At 30.2% G+C, this 27760-nt stretch overlaps 1 protein-coding gene across 1 annotated transcript in view; it reads right to left on the reverse strand.

Moving 5' to 3' along the window:
- LOC105845966 (fibrillin-2) overlaps positions 1-27760 on the reverse strand; it is a 72355-nt gene that overhangs the window by 42567 nt on the left and 2028 nt on the right. The window contains exons 6-34 of the mRNA XM_065786674.1: positions 27505-27651; positions 26760-26906; positions 26455-26646; positions 26188-26334; positions 25443-25589; positions 25150-25329; positions 23833-23979; positions 22504-22695; positions 22237-22383; positions 21644-21790; positions 21360-21506; positions 20470-20616; positions 19735-19881; positions 19533-19597; positions 18563-18712; positions 17838-17985; positions 17652-17705; positions 14792-14938; positions 12118-12302; positions 11868-12018; positions 10995-11144; positions 10044-10130; positions 9091-9237; positions 6486-6632; positions 6204-6348; positions 5552-5646; positions 4583-4729; positions 4394-4446; positions 764-911 (exon numbers count right to left, since the gene is read on the reverse strand). Of these exons, the coding sequence (XP_065642746.1) occupies positions 764-911; positions 4394-4446; positions 4583-4729; positions 5552-5646; positions 6204-6348; positions 6486-6632; positions 9091-9237; positions 10044-10130; positions 10995-11144; positions 11868-12018; positions 12118-12302; positions 14792-14938; positions 17652-17705; positions 17838-17985; positions 18563-18712; positions 19533-19597; positions 19735-19881; positions 20470-20616; positions 21360-21506; positions 21644-21790; positions 22237-22383; positions 22504-22695; positions 23833-23979; positions 25150-25329; positions 25443-25589; positions 26188-26334; positions 26455-26646; positions 26760-26906; positions 27505-27651 (4053 nt within the window). The remainder of the gene's footprint in view (positions 1-763; positions 912-4393; positions 4447-4582; positions 4730-5551; positions 5647-6203; positions 6349-6485; positions 6633-9090; positions 9238-10043; positions 10131-10994; positions 11145-11867; positions 12019-12117; positions 12303-14791; positions 14939-17651; positions 17706-17837; positions 17986-18562; positions 18713-19532; positions 19598-19734; positions 19882-20469; positions 20617-21359; positions 21507-21643; positions 21791-22236; positions 22384-22503; positions 22696-23832; positions 23980-25149; positions 25330-25442; positions 25590-26187; positions 26335-26454; positions 26647-26759; positions 26907-27504; positions 27652-27760) is intronic.

A 27760-nucleotide genomic window follows, 5' to 3' on the forward strand; every position in this document is an offset into this window, starting at 1 on the left:
AGCTAGTAACCTAAATAAACATTCATTCGACGTCTAACAAATTATAAAGCATTCAACAAAGCATATCAGCATTAACGAAAAACTCAAATTATATGGTCTTGTGACAATGTATAATATCACTCAGTAACAAACGCTCTGTAAGTAATGAAAAACTATACGACAGTGAGTGAAAAACATTAAAACATGAAGAAAAAAAAGGTCATTTTTAATCGACAATACTGTTATGAAAAAAAAGATGCTCATATATAAAAGCATCAAAATTTCTGCTCAGTTGAAAAACTAAGATAATTATTTGATGCATTTGTTAATTGTTCACACTGAATTTATTGCAACAAGATATCTTTTCTTTTTTGTCTTTTACTATTCAAACTGTTTTATTTATATGAATGTTTGTACAAAACTTTTGTACTTTTTTAGTATTTTTTCGTTGGTTTCATTGAACTCAAATAAATGTGTTTACTGCGTACATATTTTTACTACCGAGGCATTGGTCTGTGAGCAACTCGATTCCACCGTTACTCGTATTGAAACCACTTTTACATGTGCAGTTGTACCCACCAACCACATTGTTACATATTGCATTAACTGAGCAGTTGTTTTCGTTTAACAAAACACATTAGTCATATACTATAAGCATAAAAAAAACTTATTAGTTGCAAAGTAACATATTAAAACAGAAGCTATCATATCATAAAAATGCAATAGCGTTCAAAAACAAAACTGACAACCAAAAAGAACTTAGAAAAATAATCGCTTATATTACCCAGACACTGATCGGAAAGAGATTCTATTCCTCCGTTACTTGTATTGAACCCACTTTTACATGTGCAGTTGTATCCACCAACCAAATTATTACATATGGCATTAGCAGAGCAGTTGTTTTCGCTCCCACAATTCACATTCGTTAATGTCTACAACCAAAAAAGATATTAGATTGCACAAATTTTTATTCAAATTTAACAATCTTTAAAAAAGATTAAAACAAAAAAACGTTTTTCGTTCTTTTAATTGTTTGCTTTCCAATTTGCAAATAGCATAAAACAAACAAAACATGTGTTGCATACTCTTTAATTCATATTATTCATGAAGTCATACTTTTTGTATGGTTTGTTGGCACAGGCCATCGTTTTCAACTAAATCTTGCTATATTATGCTGATTTCAAACTTGCTTTTAAGGCATAAGATTGACAGTTTGCCTCACAAAGATTACGACACGTTTCCAGCCTTTTAAGTAGATCATGCTGATGAAATTCGCTGTTAACCGATTCCTCCAATTTGCAAATGATCAACTTTCATGCAACGACAACTGTTGGCAATCTTTTGAGACAATTGAAGAAAAAGTTCATGCTGATTATTAGGCCACATGGAACACACAAAAAATGTTTTCATCGCATCATTCTTTGTTAGACTTATTATAACATAAGTTAGCATATCACTAAAACACTATTTTAGTTTATCTTTAAATATCCTTATCGCGTTTTTTTTAAAATATACTTTACCTATTCATTGATTTGAGAGCAACTCAACTCCGCCATTAGTTGTGTTCAAACCACTTACACGTGCAGTTGTATCCACCAACAAAATTGTTACAGGTTGCATTAACTTGAGCAGTTGTTATTGTCGGACAAGTCACATTCATTGACGTCTACAAATCGTTACAAACAAGAAAAAATGTATTTAGTAAGAAATAACATCATTTCTAGAGAAAACAAACAACAAAATTCAATAAAACAAACCAGTTTGAAAAACACAACTTTCAACAATGATATTTTCAATAATGAAGAATCATCGAGTGAAAATGATGTGTAGATATTGCATTTAATACGGGCTCTATTTTATGCAATATTTAAATGAAACTATACAAACAATTAACTGGTCATACATTTTTATACCTAATGCTAAAATAGCTAGTAACCTAAATAAACATTCATTCGACGTCTAACAAATTATAAAGCATTCAACAAAGCATATCAGCATTAACGAAAAACTCAAATTATAGGTTACTGTGACAATGTGCTCATATATTCGCTCAGTAACAAACGCTCTGTAAGTAATGAAAAACTATACGACATAGTGAAAAACATTAAAACATGAAGAAAAAAAAGGGCATTTTTAATCGACAATACTGTTATGAAAAAAAAGATGCTCATATATAAAAGCATCAAAATTTCTGCTCAGTTGAAAAACTAAGATAATTATTTGATGCATTTGTTAATTGTTGACCACTGATTTGAGACAGATATCTTTTCTTTTTTGTCTTTTACTATTCAAACTGTTTTATTTATATGAATGTTTGTACAAAACTTTTGTACTTTTTTAGTATTTTTTCGTTGGTTTCATTGAACTCAAATAAATGTGTTTACTGCGTACATATTTTATTACCGAGGCATTGGTCTGTGAGCAACTCTATTCCACCGTTACTCGTATTGAACCAGCTTTTACATGTGCAGTTGTACCCACCAACCACATTGTTACATATTGCATTAACTGAGCAGTTGTTTTCGTTTGACAAAACACATTCATTAATATCTATAAGCATAAAAAAAAAAAAACTTATTAAGTTGCAAAGTAACATATTGAAACAGAAGCTATCATATCATAAAAATGCAATAGCGTTCAAAAACAAAACTGACAACCAAAAAGAACTTAGAAAAATAATCGCTTATATTACCCAGACACTGATCGGAAAGAGATTCTATTCCTCCGTTACTTGTATTGAACCCACTTTTCCTGTGCAGTTGTATCCACCAACCAAATTATTACATATGGCATTAGCAGAGCAGTTGTTTTTGGCTACCACAATTCACATTCGTTAATGTCTACAACCAAAAAAGATATTAGATTGCACAAATTTTTATTCAAATTTGACAATTTTAAAAAAGATTAAAACAAAAAAACGTTTTTCGTTCTTTTAATTGTTTGCTTTCCAATTTGCAAATAGCATAGAACAAACAAAACATGTGTTCCATCTCCTTTAATTCATATTATTCATGAAGTCATACTTTTTGTATGGTTTGTTGGCACAGGCCATCGTTTTCAACTAAATCTTGCTATATTATGCTGATTTCAAACTTGCTTTTAAGGCATCTAGACTGACAGTTTGCCTCACAAAGATTACAACACGTTTCCAGCCTTTTAAGTAGATCATGCTGATGAAATTCGCTGTTAACCGATTCCTCCAATTTGCAAATGATCAACTTTCATGCAACGACAACTGTTGGCAATGTTTTAGACAATTAAAAAAAAGTTCATGCTAATTTATCAGGGCCGCATGGAACACACAAAAAATGTTTTCATCGCATCATTCTTTGTTAGACTTATTAAAACAGAAGTTAGCATATCACAAAAACACAATATTAGTTTCAACAAAAATAACCATATCCCGTTTTTTTTAAAAGCTACATTACCTAGACATTGATTTGAAGCAACTCAACTCCGCCATTAGTTGTGTTGAAACCACTTTTACACGTGCAGTTGTATCCACCAACAAAATTGTTACAGGTTGCATTAACTGAGCAGTTGTTATTGTCGGACAAGTCACATTCATTGACGTCTACAAATGAGCCAAACAAGAAAAAATGTATTTAGTAAGAAATAACATCATTTACTAAGAGAAAACAAACAACAAATCAAATAAAACAAACCAGTTTGAAAAACACAACTTTCAACAATGATATTTTCCGAATGATGAAAATTCATCGAGTGAAAATGATGTGTAGATATTGCATTTAATACGGCTATTTATTTATGCAATATTTAAATGAAACTATACAAACAATTAACTGGTCATACATTTTTATACCTAATGCTAAAATAGCTAGTAACCTAAATAAACATTCATTCGACGTCTAACAAATTATAAAGCATTCAACAAAGCATATCAGCATTAACGAAAAACTCAAATTATATGGTCTTGTGACAATGTGCTCATATCTCGCTCAGTAACAAACGCTCTGTAAGTAATGAAAAACTATACGACATAGTGAAAAACATTAAAACATGAAGAAAAAAAGGTCATTTTTAATCGACAATACTGTTATGAAAAAAAAGATGCTCATATATAAAAGCATCAAAATTTCTGCTCAGTTGAAAAACTAAGATAATTATTTGATGCATTTGTTAATTGTTCACACTGAATTTATTGCAACAAGATATCTTTTCTTTTTTTGTCTTTTTACTATTCAAACTGTTTTATTTATATGAATGTTTGTACAAAACTTTTATTATTTTTTAGTATTTTTTTCGTTGGTTTCATTGAACTCAAATAAATGTGTTTACTGCGTACATATTTTATTACCGAGGCATTGGTCTGTGAGCAACTCGATTCCACCGTTACTCGTATTGAAACCACTTTTACATGTGCAGTTGTACCCCACCAACCACATTGTTACACATATTGCATTAACTGAGCAGTTGTTTCGTTTGACAAAACACATTCATTAATATCTATAAGCATAAAAAAAACTTATTAGTTGCAAAGTAACATATTGAAACAGAAGCTATCATATCATAAAAATGCAATAGCGTTCAAAAACAAAACTAGCAACCAAAAAGAACTTAGAAAAATAATCGCTTATATTACCCAGACACTGATCGGAAAGAGATTCTATTCCTCCGTTACTTGTATTGAACCCACTTTTACATGTGCAGTTGTATCCACCAACCAAATTATTACATATGGCATTAGCAGAGCAGTTGTTTTCGCTCCACAATTCACATTCGTTAATGTCTACAACCAAAAAAGATATTAGATTGCACAAATTTTTATTCAATTTTAACAATCTTCAAAAGATAAAACAAAAAAACGTTTTTTCGTTCTTTTAATTGTTTGCTTTCCAATTTGCAAATAGCATAGAACAAACAAAACATGTGTTCCATCTCCTTTAATTCATATTATTCATGAAGTCATACTTTTTGTATGGTTTGTTGGCACAGGCCATCGTTTTCAACTAAATCTTGCTATATTATGCTGATTTCAAACTTATTAAGGCATAAGATTGACAGTTTGCCTCACAAAGATTACAACACGTTTCCAGCCTTTAAGTAGATCATGCTGATAAATTCGCTGTTAACCGATTCCTCCAATTTGCAAATGATCAACTTTCATGCAACGACAACTGTTGGCAATGTTTCTGAGACAATTGAAAAAAAAGTTCATGCTGATTATTAGGCCGCATGGAACACACAAAAAATGTTTTCATCGCATCATTCTTTGTTAGACTTATTAAAACAGAAAATTAGCATATCACAAAAACACAATATTAGTTTCAACAAAAATAACCATATCCCGTTTTTTTTAAAAGCTACATTACCTAGACATTGATTTGAGAGCAACTCAACTCCGCCATTAGTTGTGTTGAAACCACTTTTACACGTGCAGTTGTATCCACCAACAAAATTGTTACAGGTTGCATTAACTCAGCAGTTGTTATTGTCGGACAAGTCACATTCATTGACGTCTACAAATCGTTACAAACAAGAAAAAATGTATTTAGTAAGAAATAACATCATTTCTAGAGAAAACAAACAACAAAAATTGAATAAAACAAACCAGTTTGAAAAACACAACTTTCAACAATGATATTTTCGAATGATGAAAATTCATCGAGTGAAAATGATGTGTAGATATTGCATTTAATACGGGCTCTTTATTTATGCAATATTTAAATGAAACTATACAAACAATTAACTGGTCATACATTTTTATACCTAATGCTAAAATAGCTAGTAACCTAAATAAACATTCATTCGACGTCTAACAAATTATAAAGCATTCAACAAACCATATGGCATTTAACTAAAAACTCAAATTATATGGTCTTGTGACAATGTGCTCATATCTCGCTCAGTAACAAACGCTCTGTAAGTAATGAAAAACTATACGACATAGTGAAAAACATTAAAACATGAAGAAAAAAAAGGTCATTTTTAATCGACAATACTGTTATGAAAAAAAAGATGCTCATATATAAAAGCATCAAAATTTCTGCTCAGTTGAAAAACTAAGATAATTATTTGATGCATTTGTTAATTGTTCACACTGAATTTATTGCAACAAGATATCTTTTCTTTTTTGTCTTTTACTATTCAAACTGTTTTATTTATATCAATGTTTGTACAAAACTTTTGTACTTTTTTAGTATTTTTTTCGTTGGTTTCATTGAACTCAAATAAATGTGTTTACTGCGTACATATTTTATTACCGAGGCATTGGTCTGTGAGCAACTCGATTCCACGTTACTCGTATTGAAACCACTTTTACATGTGCAGTTGTACCCACCAACCACATTGTTACATATTGCATTAACTGAGCAGATTGTTTTCGTTTAACAAGACATAGATTAATATCTATAAGCATAAAAAAAAACTTATTAGTTGCAAAGTAACATATTGAAACAGAAGCTATCATATCATAAAAATGCAATAGCGTTCAAAAACAAAACTGACAACCAAAAAGAACTTAGAAAAATAATTGCTTATATTACCCAGACACTGATTGGAAAGAGATTCTATTCCTCCGTTACTTGTATTGAACCCACTTTTACATGTGCAGTTGTATCCACCAACCAAATTATTACATATGGCATTAGCAGAGCAGTTGTTTTCGCTCCACAATTCACATTCGTTAATGTCTACAACCAAAAAAGATATTAGATTGCACAAATTTTTATTCAAATTTAACAATCTTAAAAAAGATTAAAACAAAAAAACGTTTTTTCGTTCTTTTAATTGTTTGCTTTATTCCAGAATGGCATAAAACAAACAAAACATGTGTTCCATCTCCTTTAATTCATATTATTCATGAAGTCATACTTTTTATCGTTTGTTGGCACAGGCCATCGTTTTCAACTAAATCTTGCTATATTATGCTGATTTCAAACTTATTTCATAAGATTGACAGTTTGCCTCACAAAGATTACAACACGTTTCCAGCCTTTTAAGTAGATCATGCTGATGAAATTCGCTGTTAACCGATTCCCTCCAATTTGCAAATGATCAACTTTCATGCAACGACAACTGTTGGCAATGTTTTGAGACAATTGAAAAAAAAGTTCATGCTGATTATTAGGCCGCATGGAACACACAAAAAATGTTTTCATCGCATCATTCTTTGTTAGACTTATTAAAACAGAAGTTAGCATATCACAAAAACACAATATCATTTCAACAAAAATAACCATATCCATTTTTAAAAGCTACATTACCTAGACATTGATTTGAGAGCAACTCAACTCCGCCATTAGTTGTGTCGGTTAACTTCTCACGTCAGTTGTATCCACCAACAAATTGTTACAGGTTCATTAACTGAGCAGTTGTTATTGTTGGACAAGTCACATTCATCGGCGTCTACAAATCGTTACAAACAAGAAAAAATGTATTTAGTAAGAAATAACATCATTTCTAGAGAAAACAAACAACAAAATTCAATAAAACAAACCAGTTTGAAAAACACAACTTTCAGACAATGATATTTTCAATGATGAAAATTCATCGTAAAATGATGTGTAGATATTGCATTTAATACGGGCTCTTTATTTATGCAATATTTAAATGAAACTATACAAACAATTAACTGGTCATACATTTTTATCCTTAATGCTAAAATAGCTAGTAACCTAAATAAACATTCATTCGACGTCTAACAAATTATAAAGCATTCAACAAAGCATATCAGCATTAACGAAAAACTCAAATTATATGGTCTTGTGACAATGTGCTCATATCTCGCTCAGTAACAAACGCTCTGTAAGTAATGAAAAACTATACGACATAGTGAAAAACATAAAACATGAAGAAAAAATTTAATTTTTAATCGACAATACTGTTATGAAAAAAAAGATGCTCATATATAAAAGCATACAAAATTTCTGCTCAGTTGAAAAACTAAGATAATTATTTGATGCATTTGTTAATTGTTCACACTGAATTTATTGCAACAAGATATCTTTTTCTTTTTGTCTTTACTATTAAACTGTTTTATTTATATGAATGTTTGTACAAAACTTTTGTACTTTTTTAGTATTTTTTTCGTTGGTTTCATTGAACTCAAATAAATGTGTTTACTGCGTACATATTTTATTACCGAGGCATTGGTCTGTGAGCAACTCGATTCCACCGTTACTCGTATTGAACCACTTACATGTCAGTATACCCACCAACCACATTGTTACATATATTGCATTAACTGAGCAGTTGTTTTCGTTTGACAAAACACATTCATTAATATCTATAAGCATAAAAAAAAACTTATTAGTTGCAAAGTAACATATTGAAACAGAAGTTATCATATCATAAAAATGCAATAGCGTTCAAAAACAAAACTGACAAAGAAAAAGAACTTATAAAAATCATCGCTTATATTACCCAGACACTGATCGGAAAGAGATTCTATTCCTCCGTTACTTGTATTGAACCCTCTTTTACAAGTGCAGTTGTATCCACCAACCAAATTATTACATATGGCATTAGCAGAGCAGAGTTGTTTTCGCTCCACAATTCACATTCGTTAATGTCTACAAAAAGATATTAGATTGCACAAATTTTTATTCAAATTTAACAATCTCGGGACAACAAAAAAACGTTTTTCGTTCTTTTAATTGTTTGCTTTCCAATTTGCAAATAGCATAGAACAAACAGAACATGTGTTCCATCTCCTTTAATTGATATTATTCATGAAGTCATACTTTTTGTATGGTTTGTTGGCACAGCCATGGTTTTGAACTAAATCTTGCTATATTATGCTGATTTCAAACTTGCTCTTAAGGCATAAGATTGACAGTTTGCCTCACAAAGATTACAACACGTTTCCAGCCTTTTTTAAGTAGATCATGCTGATGAAATTCGCTGTTAACCGATTCCTCCAATTTGCAAATGATCAACTTTCATGCAAGGACAATTGTTGGCAATGTTTTGAGACAATTGAAAAAAAAGTTCATGCTGATTATTAGGCCGCATGGAACACACAAAAAATGTTTTCATCGCATCATTCTTTGTTAAGACTTATTAAAACAGAAGTTAGCATATCACAAAAACACAATATTAGTTTCAACAAAAATAACCATATCCCGTTTTTTTTAAAAGCTACATTACCTAGACATTGATTTGAGAGCAACTCAACTCCGCCATTAGTTGTGTTGAAACCACTTTTACACGTGCAGTTGTATCCACCAACAAAATTGTTACAGGTTGCATTAACTGAGCAGTTGTTATTGTCGGACAAGTCACATTCATTGACGTCTACAAATCGTTACAAACAAGAAAAAATGTATTTAGTAAGAAATAACATCATTTCTAGAGAAAACAAACAACAAAATTCAATAAAACAAACCAGTTTGAAAAACACAACTTTCAACAATGATATTTCGAATGATGAAAATTCATCGAGTGAAAATGATGTGTAGATATTGCATTTAATACGGGCTCTTTATTTATGCAATATTTAAATGAAACTATACAAACAATTAACTGGTCATACATTTTTATACCTAATGCCTAAAATAGCTAGTAACCTAAATAAACATTAATTTAGAAGTCTTAACAAATTATAAAGCATTCAACAAAGCATATCAGCATTAACGAAAAACTCAAATTATATGGTACTGTGACAATGTGCTCATATCTTCACTAGTAACAGAACGCTCTGCAAGTAATGAAAAACTATACGACATAGTGAAAAACATTAAAACATGAAGAAAAAAAAGGTCATTTTTAATCGACAATACTGTTATGAAAAAAAAGATGCTCATATATAAAAGCATCAAAATTTCTGCTCAGTTGAAAAACTAAGATAATTATTTGATGCATTTGTTAATTGTTCACACTGAATTTATTGCAACAAGATATCTTTTCTTTTTTGTCTTTTACTATCAAACTGTTTTATTTATATGAATGTTTGTACAAAACTTTTGTACTTTTTTAGTATTTTTTTCGTTGGTTTCATTGAACTCAAATAAATGTGTTTACTGCGTACATATTTTATTACCGAGGCATTGGTCTGTGGAGCAACTCGATTCCAGCGTTACTCGTATTGAAACCACTTTTACATGTGCAGTTGTACCCACCAACCACATTGTTACATATTGCATTAACTGAGCAGTTGTTTTCGTTTGACAAAACACATTCATTAATATCTATAAGCATAAAAAAAAACTTATTAGTTGCAAAGTAACATATTGAAACAGAAGCTATCATATCATAAAAATGCAATAGCGTTTCAAAAACAAAACTGACAACCAAAAAGAACTTAGAAAAATAATCGCTTATATCTACCCAGACACTGATTGGAAAGGATGCTTATTCCTCCGTTACTTGTATTAAAACCACTTTTACATGTGCAGTTGTATCCACCAACCAAATTATTACATATGGCATTAGCAAGCAGTCTTTTTCAGTTCCCACAATTCACATTCGTTAATGTCTACAACCAAAAAAGATAGATTGCACAAATTTTATTCAAATTTAACAATCTTAAAAAAGATTAAAACAAAAAACGTTTTCGTTCTTTTAATTGTTTGCTTTCCAATTTGCAAATAGCATCAACAAACAAAACATGTGTTCCATCTCCTTTAATTCATATTATTCATGAAGTACCAACATTTTTGTATGGTTTGTTGGCACAGGCCATAGTTTTCAACTAAATCTTGCTATATTATGCTGATTAGAAACTTGCTTTTAAGGCATAAGATTGACAGTTTGCCTCACAAAGATTACAACACGTTTCAGCCTTTTAAGCAGATCATGCTGATGAAAATTCGCTGTTAACCGATTCCTCCAATTTGCAAATGATCAACTTTCATGCAACGACAACTGTTGGCAATGTTTTGAGACAATTGAAAAAAAAAGTTCATGCTGATTATTAGGCCGCATGGAACACACAAAAATGTTTTCATCGCATCATTCTTTTATTCATTAAAACAGAAGTTAAGGTATAAGAAAACACAATATTAGTTTCAACAAAAATAACCATATCCCGTTTTTTTTAAAAGCTACATTACCTAGACATTGATTTGAGAGCAACTCAACTCCGCCATTAGTTGTGTTGAAACCACTTCTGTTACACGTGCAGTTGTATCCCACCAACAAAATTGTTACAGGTTGCATTAACTGAGCAGTTGTTATGCTGGACAAGTCACATTCATTGACGTCTACAAATCGTTACAAACAAGAAAAAATGTATTTAGTAAGAAATAACATTAACCTAGAGAAAACAAACAACAAAATTCAATAAAACAAACCAGTTTGAAAAACACAACTTTCAACAATGATATTTTCGAATGATGAAATTCATGAAGATGAAAATGATGTGTACGTACATTAATACGGGCTCTTTATTTATGCAATATTTCGTGAAACTATATTACAAACAATTAACTGGTCATACATTTTTATACCTAATGCTAAAATAGCTAGTAACCTAAATAAACATTCATTCGACGTCTAACAAATTATAAAGCATTTCAACAAAGCATATCAGCATCAAAAGCTCAATTATATGGTCTTGTGACAATGTGCTCATATCTCGCTCAGTAACAAACGCTCTGTAAGTAATGAAAAACTATACGACATATAGTGAAAAACATTAAAACATGAAGAAAAAAAAGGTCATTTTTAATCGACAATACTGTTATAAAAAAAAGATGCTCATATAAAAGCATCAAAATTTCTGCTCAGTTGAAAAACTAAGATAATTATTTGATGCATTTGTTAATTCTTCACACTGAATTTGAGCAATTTTTGCTTTATTTTATTATTGGAACTTGTTTTATTTATATGAATGTTTGTACAAAACTTTTGTACTTTTTTAGTATTTTTTTCGTTAGTTTCATTGAACTCAAATAAATGTGTTTACTGCGTACATATTTTATTACAAAGGGCACATAGTTCTGTGAGCAACTCGATTCCACCGTTACTCGTATTGAAACCACTTTTACATGTGCAGTTGTACCCACCAACCACATTGTTACATATTTGCATTAACTGAGCAAGTATTTTCGTTTGACAAAACACATTCATTAATATCTATAAGCATAAAAAAAAACTTATTAGTTGCAAAGTAACATATTGAAACAGAAGCTATCATATCATAAAAATGCAATAGCGTTCAAAAACAAAACTGACAACCAAAAAGAACTTAGAAAAATAATCGCTTATATTACCCAGACACTGATCGGAAAAATCTTCTATTCCTCCGTTACTTGTATTGAACCCACTTTTACATGTGCAGTTGTATCCACCAACCAAATTATTACATATGGCATTAGCAGAGCAGTTGTTTTCGCTCCACAATTCACATTCGTTAATGTCTACAACCAAAAAAGATATTAGATTGCACAATTTTTATTCAAATTTAACAATCTTAAAAAAGATTAAAACAAAAAAACGTTTTTTCGTTCTTTAATTGTTTGCTTTCCAATTTGCAAATAGCATAGAACAAACAAAACATGTTACCATCTCCTTTAATTCATATTATTCATGAAGTCATACTTTTTGTATGGTTTGTTGGCACAGGCCATCGTTTTCAACTCAATATCTTGCTATATTATGCTGATTTCAAACTTGCTTTTAAGGCATAAGATTGACAGTTTGCCTCACAAAGATTACAACACGTTTCCAGCCTTTTAAGTAGATCATGCTGATGAAATTCGCTGTTAACCGATTCCTCCAATTTGCAAATGATCAACTTTCATGCAACGACAACTGTTGGCAATGTTTTGAGACAATTGAAAAAAAAGTTCATGCTGATTATTAGGCCGCATGGAACACACAAAAATGTTTTCATCGCATCATTCTTTGTTAGACTTATTAAAACAGAAGTTAGCATATCACAAAAACACAATATTAGTTTCAACAAAAATAACCATATCCCGTTTTTTTTAAAAGCTTATTTACCTAGACATTGATTTGAGAGCAACTCAACTCCGCCATTAGTTGTGTTGAAACCACTTTTACACGTGCAGTTGTATCCACCAACAAAATTGTTACAGGTTGCATTAACTCAGCAGTTGTTCTGGACAAGTCACATTCATTGACGTCTACAAATCGTTACAAACAAGAAAAAATGTATTTAGTAGAATAACATAGATTTCTAGAGAAAACAAACAACAAAATTCAATAAAACAAACCAGTTTGAAAAACACAACTTTCAACAATGATATTTTCGAATGATGAAGAAATTCATGAAGTGAAAATGATGTGTAGATATTGCATTTAATACGGGCTCTTTATTTATGCAATATTTAAATGAAACTATACAAACAATTAACTGGTCATACATTTTTATACCTAATGCTAAAATAGCTAGTAACCTAAATAAACATTCATTCGACGTCTAACAAATTATAAAGCATTCAACAAAGCATATCAGCATTAACGAAAAACTCAAATTATACTGGTCTTGTGACAATCTGCTCATATCTCGCTCAGTAACAAACGCTCTGTAAGTAATGAAAAACTATACGACATAGTGAAAAACATTAAAACATGAAGAAAAAAAAGGTCATTTTTAATCGACAATACTGTTATGAAAAAAAAGATGCTCATATATAAAAGCATCAAAATTTCTGCTGAGTTGAAAAACTAAGATAATTATTTGATGCATTTGTTAATTGTTCACACTGAATTTCTTGCAACAAGATATCTTTTCTTTTTTGTCTTTTACTATTCAAACTGTTTTATTTATATGAATGTTTGTACAAAACTTTTGTACTTTTTTGATGTTTTCCGTTGGTTTCATTGAACTCAAATAAATGTGTTTACTGCGTACATATTTTATTACCGAGGCATTGGTCTGTGACAACTCGATTCCACCGTTACTTAATTCTGAAACCACTTTTACATGTGCAGTTGTACCCACAGACCACATTGTTACATATTGCATTAACTGAGCAGTTGTTTTGGTTTGACAAAACACATTGATTAATATCTATAAGCATAAAAAAAAACTTATTAGTTGCAAAGTAACATATTATGAAACAGAAGCTATCATATCATAAAAATGCAATAGCGTTCAAAAACAAAACTGACAACCAAAAAGAACTTAGAAAAATAATCGCTTATATTACCCAGACACTGATCGGAAAGAGATTCTATTCCTCCGTTACTTGTATTGAACCCACTTTTTAGTGTCCGTATATCCACCAACCAAATTATTACATATGGCATTAGCAGAGCAGTTGTTTTCGCTACCACAATTCACATTCGTTAATGTCTACAACCAAAAAAGATATTAGATTGCACACAAATTTTTATTCAAATTTAACAATCTTAAAAAAGATTAAAACAAAAAAACGTTTTTTCGTTCTTTTAATTGTTTGCTTTCCAATTTGCAAATAGCATAGAACAAACAAAACATGTTGTTCATCTCCTTAATTCATATTATTCATGAAGTCATACTTTTTGTATGGTTTGTTGGCACAGGCCATCGTTTTCAACTAAATCTTGCTATATTATGCTGATTTCCGACCTTTCAAGGCATAAGATTTGACCGTTTGCCTCACAAAGATTACAACACGTTTCCAGCCTTTTTAAGTAGATCATGCTGATGAAATTCGCTGTTAACCGATTCCTCCAATTTGCAAATAATAGACTTTCATGCAACGACAACTGTTGGCAATGTTTTGAGACAATTGAAAAAAAAAGTTCATGCTGATTATTAGGCCGCATGAAAAACACACAAAAATATTTCATCGCATCATTCTTTGTTAGACTTATTAAAACAGAAGTTAGCATATCACAAAAACACAATATTAGTTTCAACAAATGGGCCACCCGTTTTTTTTAAAAGCTACATTACCTAGACATTGATTTGAGAGCAACTCAACTCCGCCATTAGTTGTGTTGAAACCACTTTTACACGTGCAGTTGTATCCACCAACAAAATTGTTACAGGTTGCATTAACTGAGCAGTTGTTATTGTCGGACAAGTCACATTCATTGACGTCTACAAATAGTTACAAACAAGAAAAAATGTATTTAGTAAGAAATAACATCATTTCTAGAGAAAACAAACAACAAAATTCAATAAAACAAACCAGTTTGAAAAACACAACTTTCAACAATGATATTTTCGAATGATGAAAATTCATCGAGTGAAAATGATGTGTAGATATTGCATTTAATGGGCTCTTTTATTTATGCAATATTTAAATGAAACTATACAAACAATTAACTGGTCATACATTTTTATACCTAATGCTAAAATAGCTAGTAACCTAAATAAACATTCATTCGACGTCTAACAAATTATAAAGCATTCAACAAAGCATATCAGCATTAAAAGTCAAATTATATGGTCTTGTGACAATGTGCTCATATTTCGCTCAGTAACAAACACTATGTAAGTAATGAAAAACTATACGACATAGTAAAAACATTAAAACATGAAGAAAAAAAAGGTCATTTTTAATCGACAATACTGTTATGAAAAAAAGATGCTCATATATAAAAGCATCAAAATTTCTGCTCAGTTGAAAAACTAAGATAATTATTTGATGCATTTGTTAATTGTTCACACTGAATTTATTGCAACAAGATATCTTTTCTTTTTTGTCTTTTACTATTCAAACTGTTTTATTTATATGAATGTTTGTACAAAACTTTTGTACTTTTTTAGTATTTTTTTCGTTGGTTTCATTGAACTCAAATAAATGTGTTTACTGCGTACATATTTTATTACCGAGGCATTGGTCTGTGAGCAACTCGATTCCACCGTTACTCGTATTGCAACCACTTTTACATGTGCAGTTGTACCCACCAACCACATTGTTACATATTGCATTAACTGAGCAGTTGTTTTCGTTTGACAAAACACATTCATTAATATCTATAAGCATAAAAAAAAACTTATTAGTTGCAAAGTAACATATTGAAACAGAAGCTATCATATCATAAAAATGCAATAGCGTTCAAAAACAAAACTGACAACCAAAAAGAACTTAGAAAAATAATCGCTTATATTACCCAGACACTGATCGGAAAGAGATTCTATTCCTCCGTTACTTGTATTGAACCCACTTTTACATGTGCAGTTGTATCCACCAACCAAATTATTACATAGCAGAGCAGTTGTTTTCGCTCCACAATTCACATCGTTAATGTCTACAACAAAAAAGATATTAGATTGCACAAATTTTTATTCAAATTTAACAATCTTAAAAAAGATTAAAACAAAAAAACGTTTTTTCGTTCTTTTAATTGTTTGCTTTCCAATTTGCAAATAGCATCCAACAAACAAAACATGTGTTCCATCTCCTTTAATTCATATTATTCATGAAGTCATACTTTTTGTATGGTTTGTTGGCACAGGCCATCGTTTTCAACTAAATCTTGCTATATTCTGATTTCAAACTTGCTTTTAAGGCATAAGATTGACAGTTTCCCTCACAAAGATTACAACACGTTTCCAGCCTTTTAAGTAGATCATGCTGATGAAATTCGCTGTTAACCGATTCCTCCAATTTGCAAATGATCAACTTTACATGCAACGACAACTGTTGGCAATGTTGACAATTAAAAAAAAGTTCATGCTGATTATTAGGCCGCATGGAACACACAAAAAATGTTTTCATCGCATCATTCTTTGTTAGACTTATTAAAACAGAAGTTAGCATATCACAAAAACACAATATTAGTTTCAACAAAAATAACCCATGTCCGTTTAAAAGCTACATTACCTAGACATTGATTTGAGAGCAACTCAACTCCGCCATTAGTTGTGTTGAAACCACTTTTACACGTGCAGTTGTATCCACCAACAAAATTGTTACAGGTTGCATTAACTGAGCAGTTGTTATTGTTGGACAAGTCACATTCATTGGCGTACCCAAATCGTTACAAACAAGAAAAAATGTATTTAGTAAGAAATAACATCATTTCTCAAGAAAACAAACAACAAAATTCAATAAAACAAACCAGTTTGAAAAACACAACTTTCAACAATGATATTTTCAATGATGAAAATTCATCGAGTGAAAATGATGTGTAGATATTGCATTTAATACGGGCTCTTTATTTATGCAATATTTAAATGAAACTATACAAACAATTAACTGGTCATACATTTTCTATACCTAATGCTAAAATAGCTAGTAACCTAAATAAACATTCATTCGACGTCTAACAAATTATAAAGCATTCAACAAAGCATATCATCATTAACGAAAAACTCAAATTATATGGTCTTGTGACAATGTGCTCATATCTCGCTCAGTAACAAACGCTCTGTAAGTAATGAAAAACTATACGACATAGTGAAAAACATTAAAACATGAAGAAAAAAAAGGTCATTTTTTAATCGACAATACTGTTATGAAAAAAAAGATGCTCATATATAAAAGCATCAAAATTTCTGCTCAGTTAAAAACTAAGATAATTATTTGATGCATTTGTTAATTGTTCACACTGAATTTATTGCAACAAGATATCTTTTCTTTTTTGTCTTTTACTCTCAAACTGTTTTATTTATATGAATGTTTGTACAAAACTTTTGTACTTTTTTAGTATTTTTTTCGTTGGTTTCATTGAACTCAAATAAATGTGTTTACTGCGTACATATTTTATTACCCGAGGCATTGGTCTGTGAGCAACTCTATTCCACCGTTACTCGTATTGAAACCACTTTTACATGTGCAGTTGTACCCACCGGCACTTGTTACATATTGCATTAACTGAGCAGTTGTTTTCGTTTAACAAAACACATTCATTAATATCTATAAGCATAAAAAAAAACTTATTAGTTGCAAAGTAACATATTGAAACAGAAGCTATCATATCATAAAAATGCAATAGCGTTCAAAAACAAAACTGACAACCAAAAAGAACTTAAAAATCATTATATTTACCCAGACACTGATTGGAAAGAGATTCTATTCCTCCGTTACTTGTATTGAACCCACTTTTACATGTGCAGTTGTATCCACCAACCAAATTATTACATATGGCATTAGCAGAGCAGTTGTTTTTCGCTCCACAATTCACATTCGTTAATGTCTACAACCAAAAAAGATATTAGATTGCACCGTTTCTCAAATATCACAATCTTAAAAAAGATTAAAACAAAAAAACGTTTTTTAGTTCTTTAATTGTTTGCTTTCCAATTTGCAAATAGCATAGAACAAACAAAACATGTGTTCCATCTCCTTTAATTCATATTATTCATGAAGTCATACTTTTTGTATGGTTTGTTGGCACAGGCCATCGTTTTCAACTAAATCTTGCTATATTATGCTGATTTCAAACTTGCTTTTAAGGCATAGAATTAGACAGTTTGCCTCACAAAGATTACAACACGTTTCCAGCCTTTTAAGTAGATCATGCTGATGAAATTCGCTGTTAACCGATTCCTCCAATTTGCAAATGATCAACTTTCATGCAACGACAACTGTTGGCAATGTTTTGAGACAATTGAAAAAAAAGTTCATGCTGATTATTAGGCCGCATGGACACCACGAAACCTTTTCATCGCATCATTCTTTGTTAGACTTATTAAAACAGAAGTTAGCATATCACAAAAACACAATATTAGTTTCAACAAAAATAACCATATCCCGTTTTTTTTAAAAGCTACATTACCTAGACATTGATTTGAGAGCAACTCAACTCCGCATAGTTGTGTTGAAACCACTTTTACACGTGCAGTTGTATCCACCAACAAAATTGTTACAGGTTGCATTAGCTGAGCAGTTGTTATTGTCGGACAAGTCACATTCATTGACGTCTACAAATCGTTACAAACAAGAAAAAATGTATTTAGTAAGAAATAACATCATTTCTAGAGAAAACAAACAACAAAATTCAATAAAACAAACCAGTTAAAACAACTTTCAGACAATAATATTTCGAATGATGAAAATTCATCGGGTGAAGTCATCTGTAGATATTGCATTTAATACGGGCTCTTTATTTATGCAATATTTAAATGAAACTATACAAACAATTAACTGGTCATACATTTTTATACCTAATGCTAAAATAGCTAGTAACCTAAATAAACATTCATTCGACGTCTAACAAATTATAAAGCATTCAACAAAGCATATCAGCATTAAACGAAAAACTCAAATTATATGGTCTTGTGACAATGTGCTCATATCTTCGCTCAGTAACAAACGCTCTGTAAGTAATGAAAAACTATACGACATAGTGAAAAACATTAAAACATGAAGAAAAAAAGGTCATTTTTAATCGACAATACTGTTATGAAAAAAAAGATGCTCATATATAAAAGCATCAAAATTTCTGCTCAGTTGAAAAACTAAGATAATTATTTGATGCATTTGTTAATTGTTCACACTGAATTTATTGCAACAAGATATCTTTTCTTTTTTGTCTTTTACTATTCAAACTGTTTTATTTATATGAATGTTTGTACAAAACTTTTGTACTTTTTTAGTATTTTTTTCGTTGGTTTCATTGAACTCAAATAAATGTGTTTACTGCGTACATATTTTATTACCGAGGCATTGGTCTGTGAGCAACTCTATTCCACCGTTACTCGTATTGAAACCACTTTTACATGTGCAGTTGTACCCACCAACCACATTGTTACATATTGCATTAACTGAGCAGTTGTTTTCGTTTGACAAAACACATTCATTAATATCTATAAGCATAAAAAAAAACTTATTAGTTGCAAAGTAACATATTGAAACAGAAGCTATCATATCATAAAAATGCAATAGCGTTCAAAAACAAAACTGACAACCAAAAAGAACTTAGAAAAATAATCGCTTATATTACCCAGACACTGATCGGAAAGAGATTCTATTCCTCCGTTACTTGTATTGAACCCACTTTTACATGTGCAGTTGTATCCACCAACCAAATTATTACATATGGCATTAGCAGAGCAGTTGTTTTCGCTCCACAATTCACATTCGTTAATGTCTACAACCAAAAAAGATATTAGATTGCACAAATTTTTATTCAAATTTAACAATCTTAAAAAAGATTAAAACAAAAAAACGTTTTTTCGTTCTTTTAATTGTTTGCTTTCCAATTTGCAAATAGCATAGAACAAACAAAACATGTGTTCCAGCTCCTTTAATTCATATTATTCATGAAGTCATACTTTTTGTATGGTTTGTTGGCACAGGCCATCGTTTTCAACTAAATCTTGCTATATTATGCTGATTTCAAACTTGCTTTTAAGGCATAAGATTGACAGTTTGCCTCACAAAGATTACAACACGTTTCCAGCCTTTTAAGTAGATCATGCTGATGAAATTCGCTGTTAACCGATTCCTCCAATTTGCAAATGATCAACTTTCATGCAACGACAACTGTTGGCAATGTTTTGAGACAATTGAAAAAAAAGTTCATGCTGATTATTAGGCCGCATGGAACACACAAAAAATGTTTTCATCGCATCATTCTTTGTTAGACTTATTAAAACAGAAGTTAGCATATCACAAAAACACAATATTAGTTTCAACAAAAATAACCATATCCCGTTTTTTTTAAAAGCTACATTACCTAGACATTGATTTGAGAGCAACTCAACTCCGCCATTAGTTGTGTTGAAACCACTTTTACACGTGCAGTTGTATCCACCAACAAAATTGTTACAGGTTGCATTAACTGAGCAGTTGTTATTGTCGGACAAGTCACATTCATTGACGTCTACAAATCGTTACAAACAAGAAAAAATGTATTTAGTAAGAAATAACATCATTTCTAGAGAAAACAAACAACAAAATTCAATAAAACAAACCAGTTTGAAAAACACAACTTTCAACAATGATATTTTCGAATGATGAAAATTCATCGAGTGAAAATGATGTGTAGATATTGCATTTAATACGGGCTCTTTATTTATGCAATATTTAAATGAAACTATACAAACAATTAACTGGTCATACATTTTTATACCTAATGCTAAAATAGCTAGTAACCTAAATAAACATTCATTCGACGTCTAACAAATTATAAAGCATTCAACAAAGCATATCAGCATTAACGAAAAACTCAAATTATATGGTCTTGTGACAATGTGCTCATATCTCGCTCAGTAACAAACGCTCTGTAAGTAATGAAAAACTATACGACATAGTGAAAAACATTAAAACATGAAGAAAAAAAAGGTCATTTTTAATCGACAATACTGTTATGAAAAAAAAGATGCTCATATATAAAAGCATCAAAATTTCTGCTCAGTTGAAAAACTAAGATAATTATTTGATGCATTTGTTAATTGTTCACACTGAATTTATTGCAACAAGATATCTTTTCTTTTTTGTCTTTTACTATTCAAACTGTTTTATTTATATGAATGTTTGTACAAAACTTTTGTACTTTTTTAGTATTTTTTTCGTTGGTTTCATTGAACTCAAATAAATGTGTTTACTGCGTACATATTTTATTACCGAGGCATTGGTCTGTGAGCAACTCTATTCCACCGTTACTCGTATTGAAACCACTTTTACATGTGCAGTTGTACCCACCAACCACATTGTTACATATTGCATTAACTGAGCAGTTGTTTTCGTTTGACAAAACACATTCATTAATATCTATAAGCATAAAAAAAAACTTATTAGTTGCAAAGTAACATATTGAAACAGAAGCTATCATATCATAAAAATGCAATAGCGTTCAAAAACAAAACTGACAACCAAAAAGAACTTAGAAAAATAATCGCTTATATTACCCAGACACTGATCGGAAAGAGATTCTATTCCTCCGTTACTTGTATTGAACCCACTTTTACATGTGCAGTTGTATCCACCAACCAAATTATTACATATGGCATTAGCAGAGCAGTTGTTTTCGCTCCACAATTCACATTCGTTAATGTCTACAACCAAAAAAGATATTAGATTTCACAAATTTTATTCAAATTAAACAATATTTGCACAGGTTATCGCTTTTAACTCAAACTTGGTATGTTATGCTTATTTCAACTTTGTTTTAAAGCATATTATATAGCGGACAGTTTGTGTCAAAAAAAAAAAGAATAGAAACACCATGTTTCTACGCAAACAATGCTAATGAAAGTTGCTCTACAAATAGTGACAAACTTTGATAGGGCGTCATTCGTTGTTAATGATTTTTAAATACACTTTTGCTACATTTTATGCTGATCTTTAGGCAAGTAACACGAGTTTACAAAAAAATGTTTTGATAAGATCATTTTTTTGTTACACTAATAAATGCAGAAGTCAGCATATGACTTAAACACAATTATATTTGACTAATCGAAAAAGAAAATAACAATATATATTTTATTATAAGTTTTATTACCAAGACATTGACTTAACAGCAACTCTATTCCACCATTACTTGTGTTGAAACCACTTTTACATGTGCAGTTGTATCCACCAACAAAATTGTTACAGGTTGCGTTCACTGAGCAGTTATTTTTGTTTGACAAAGCGCATTCATTAATGTCTATAACCATAGAAAACATAATGAGTTTATGCAACACATTGAAACCTGAAACTTTTATATCTTAAACATGCGGAATCGCTAAAAATAATTAGCAATCAAAAATAACTGATAATTTATCACTTGTATTTTTACCCAAACACTGATTTAAAAGAGATTCTATTCCTCCGGTACTTGTGTTGAACCCACTTTTACATGCGCAGTTGTATCCACCAACTAGATTGTTACATGTTGCATTCACTGAGCAGTTGTTTTTGTTTGACAAAGCACATTCATTAATATCTATAAACATAAATAAATGTCGATAGACGCAAACTTTATGCAACAAATTTAAACAGAAACTTTTATATCAAAATAAAATGCAACATTCTTTTAAAAATAAATTGAAACAAACGAAAAAACAACATACTCATAATCACTTATATTACCTAAACACTGGTTTGAAAGATATTCTATTCCTCCGCCACTTGTATTGAACCCACTTTTACATGTGCACATGTATCCACCAACCAAATTGTTACATATTGCATTAGCAGAGCAGTTGTTTTTGCTTGAAAATTCACACTCATTAATGTCTATAACCAAAAAAGATACTAGATTTTACAAATTATAATTCAAATTTTATGATCTTAAAAAAGATTTAAACAACTTTTTTAATTTTTTTTAAGATTGTTAAATTAAAAGCAGAGCAGTTGTTTTTGCTTGAAAATTCACATTCGTTAATGTCTACAACCAAAAAAGATATTAGATTTCACAAATTTTTATTCAAATTAAACAATATTTGCACAGGTTATCGCTTTTAACTCAAACTTGGTATGTTATGCTTATTTCAACTTTGTTTTAAAGCATATTATATAGCGGACAGTTTGTGTCAAAAAAAAAAAGAATAGAAACACCATGTTTCTACGCAAACAATGCTAATGAAAGTTGCTCTACAAACAGTGACAAACTTTGATAGGGCGTCATTCGTTGTTAATGATTTTTAAATACACTTTTGCTACATTTTATGCTGATCTTTAGGCAAGTAACACGAGTTTACAAAAAAATGTTTTGATAAGATCATTTTTTTGTTACACTAATAAATGCAGAAGTCAGCATATGACTTAAACACAATTATATTTGACTAATCGAAAAAGAAAATAACAATATATATTTTATTATAAGTTTTATTACCAAGACATTGACTTAACAGCAACTCTATTCCACCATTACTTGTGTTGAAACCACTTTTACATGTGCAGTTGTATCCACCAACAAAATTGTTACAGGTTGCGTTCACTGAGCAGTTATTTTTGTTTGACAAAGCGCATTCATTAATGTCTATAACCATAGAAAACATAATGAGTTTATGCAACACATTGAAACCTGAAACTTTTATATCTTAAACATGCGGAATCGCTAAAAATAATTAGCAATCAAAAATAACTGATAATTTATCACTTGTATTTTTACCCAAACACTGATTTAAAAGAGATTCTATTCCTCCGGTACTTGTGTTGAACCCACTTTTACATGCGCAGTTGTATCCACCAACTAGATTGTTACATGTTGCATTCACTGAGCAGTTGTTTTTGTTTGACAAAGCACATTCATTAATATCTATAAACATAAATAAATGTCGATAGACGCAAACTTTATGCAACAAATTTAAACAGAAACTTTTATATCAAAATAAAATGCAACATTCTTTTAAAAATAAATTGAAACAAACGAAAAAACAACATACTCATAATCACTTATATTACCTAAACACTGGTTTGAAAGATATTCTATTCCTCCGCCACTTGTATTGAACCCACTTTTACATGTGCACATGTATCCACCAACCAAATTGTTACATATTGCATTAGCAGAGCAGTTGTTTTTGCTTGAAAATTCACACTCATTAATGTCTATAACCAAAAAAGATACTAGATTTTACAAATTATAATTCAAATTTTATGATCTTAAAAAAGATTTAAACAACTTTTTTAATTTTTTTTAAGATTGTTAAATTAAAAGCAGAGCAGTTGTTTTTGCTTGAAAATTCACATTCGTTAATGTCTACAACCAAAAAAGATATTAGATTTCACAAATTTTTATTCAAATTAAACAATATTTGCACAGGTTATCGCTTTTAACTCAAACTTGGTATGTTATGCTTATTTCAACTTTGTTTTAAAGCATATTATATAGCGGACAGTTTGTGTCAAAAACAAAAAGAATAGAAACACCATGTTTCTACGCAAACAATGCTAATGAAAGTTGCTCTACAAACAGTGACAAACTTTGATAGGGCGTCATTCGTTGTTAATGATTTTTAAATACACTTTTGCTACATTTTATGCTGATCTTTAGGCAAGTAACACGAGTTTACAAAAAAATGTTTTGATAAGATCATTTTTTTGTTACACTAATAAATGCAGAAGTCAGCATATGACTTAAACACAATTATATTTGACTAATCGAAAAAGAAAATAACAATATATATTTTATTATAAGTTTTATTACCAAGACATTGACTTAACAGCAACTCTATTCCACCATTACTTGTGTTGAAACCACTTTTACATGTGCAGTTGTATCCACCAACAAAATTGTTACAGGTTGCGTTCACTGAGCAGTTATTTTTGTTTGACAAAGCGCATTCATTAATGTCTATAACCATAGAAAACATAATGAGTTTATGCAACACATTGAAACCTGAAACTTTTATATCTTAAACATGCGGAATCGCTAAAAATAATTAGCAATCAAAAATAACTGATAATTTATCACTTGTATTTTTACCCAAACACTGATTTAAAAGAGATTCTATTCCTCCGGTACTTGTGTTGAACCCACTTTTACATGCGCAGTTGTATCCACCAACTAGATTGTTACATGTTGCATTCACTGAGCAGTTGTTTTTGTTTGACAAAGCACATTCATTAATATCTATAAACATAAATAAATGTCGATAGACGCAAACTTTATGCAACAAATTTAAACAGAAACTTTTATATCAAAATAAAATGCAACATTCTTTTAAAAATAAATTGAAACAAACGAAAAAACAACATACTCATAATCACTTATATTACCTAAACACTGGTTTGAAAGATATTCTATTCCTCCGCCACTTGTATTGAACCCACTTTTACATGTGCACATGTATCCACCAACCAAATTGTTACATATTGCATTAGCAGAGCAGTTGTTTATGCTTGAAAATTCACACTCATTAATGTCTATAACCAAAAAAGATACTAGATTTTACAAATTATAATTCAAATTTTATGATCTTAAAAAAGATTTAAACAACTTTTTTAATTTTTTTTAAGATTGTTAAATTAAAAGCAGAGCAGTTGTTTTTGCTTGAAAATTCACATTCGTTAATGTCTACAACCAAAAAAGATATTAGATTTCACAAATTTTTATTCAAATTAAACAATATTTGCACAGGTTATCGCTTTTAACTCAAACTTGGTATGTTATGCTTATTTCAACTTTGTTTTAAAGCATATTATATAGCGGACAGTTTGTGTCAAAAAGAAAAAGAATAGAAACACCATGTTTCTACGCAAACAATGCTAATGAAAGTTGCTCTACAAACAGTGACAAACTTTGATAGGGCGTCATTCGTTGTTAATGATTTTTAAATACACTTTTGCTACATTTTATGCTGATCTTTAGGCAAGTAACACGAGTTTACAAAAAAATGTTTTGATAAGATCATTTTTTTGTTACACTAATAAATGCAGAAGTCAGCATATGACTTAAACACAATTATATTTGACTAATCGAAAAAGAAAATAACAATATATATTTTATTATAAGTTTTATTACCAAGACATTGACTTAACAGCAACTCTATTCCACCATTACTTGTGTTGAAACCACTTTTACATGTGCAGTTGTATCCACCAACAAAATTGTTACAGGTTGCGTTCACTGAGCAGTTATTTTTGTTTGACAAAGCGCATTCATTAATGTCTATAACCATAGAAAACATAATGAGTTTATGCAACACATTGAAACCTGAAACTTTTATATCTTAAACATGCGGAATCGCTAAAAATAATTAGCAATCAAAAATAACTGATAATTTATCACTTGTATTTTTACCCAAACACTGATTTAAAAGAGATTCTATCCCTCCGGTACTTGTGTTGAACCCACTTTTACATGCGCAGTTGTATCCACCAACTAGATTGTTACATGTTGCATTCACTGAGCAGTTGTTTTTGTTTGACAAAGCACATTCATTAATATCTATAAACATAAATAAATGTCGATAGACGCAAACTTTATGCAACAAATTTAAACAGAAACTTTTATATCAAAATAAAATGCAACATTCTTTTAAAAATAAATTGAAACAAACGAAAAAACAACATACTCATAATCACTTATATTACCTAAACACTGGTTTGAAAGATATTCTATTCCTCCGCCACTTGTATTGAACCCACTTTTACATGTGCACATGTATCCACCAACCAAATTGTTACATATTGCATTAGCAGAGCAGTTGTTTATGCTTGAAAATTCACACTCATTAATGTCTATAACCAAAAAAGATACTAGATTTTACAAATTATAATTCAAATTTTATGATCTTAAAAAAGATTTAAACAACTTTTTTAATTTTTTTTAAGATTGTTAAATTAAAAGCAGAGCAGTTGTTTTTGCTTGAAAATTCACATTCGTTAATGTCTACAACCAAAAAAGATATTAGATTTCACAAATTTTTATTCAAATTAAACAATATTTGCACAGGTTATCGCTTTTAACTCAAACTTGGTATGTTATGCTTATTTCAACTTTGTTTTAAAGCATATTATATAGCGGACAGTTTGTGTCAAAAAGAAAAAGAATAGAAACACCATGTTTCTACGCAAACAATGCTAATGAAAGTTGCTCTACAAACAGTGACAAACTTTGATAGGGCGTCATTCGTTGTTAATGATTTTTAAATACACTTTTGCTACATTTTATGCTGATCTTTAGGCAAGTAACACGAGTTTACAAAAAAATGTTTTGATAAGATCATTTTTTTGTTACACTAATAAATGCAGAAGTCAGCATATGACTTAAACACAATTATATTTGACTAATCGAAAAAGAAAATAACAATATATATTTTATTATAAGTTTTATTACCAAGACATTGACTTAACAGCAACTCTATTCCACCATTACTTGTGTTGAAACCACTTTTACATGTGCAGTTGTATCCACCAACAAAATTGTTACAGGTTGCGTTCACTGAGCAGTTATTTTTGTTTGACAAAGCGCATTCATTAATGTCTATAACCATAGAAAACATAATGAGTTTATGAAACACATTGAAACCTGAAACTTTTATATCTTAAACATGCGGAATCGCTAAAAATAATTAGCAATCAAAAATAACTGA

Source organism: Hydra vulgaris, chromosome 01 (assembly GCF_038396675.1).
Source record: "Hydra vulgaris chromosome 01, alternate assembly HydraT2T_AEP".
Classification (NCBI taxonomy): domain Eukaryota; kingdom Metazoa; phylum Cnidaria; class Hydrozoa; order Anthoathecata; family Hydridae; genus Hydra; species Hydra vulgaris.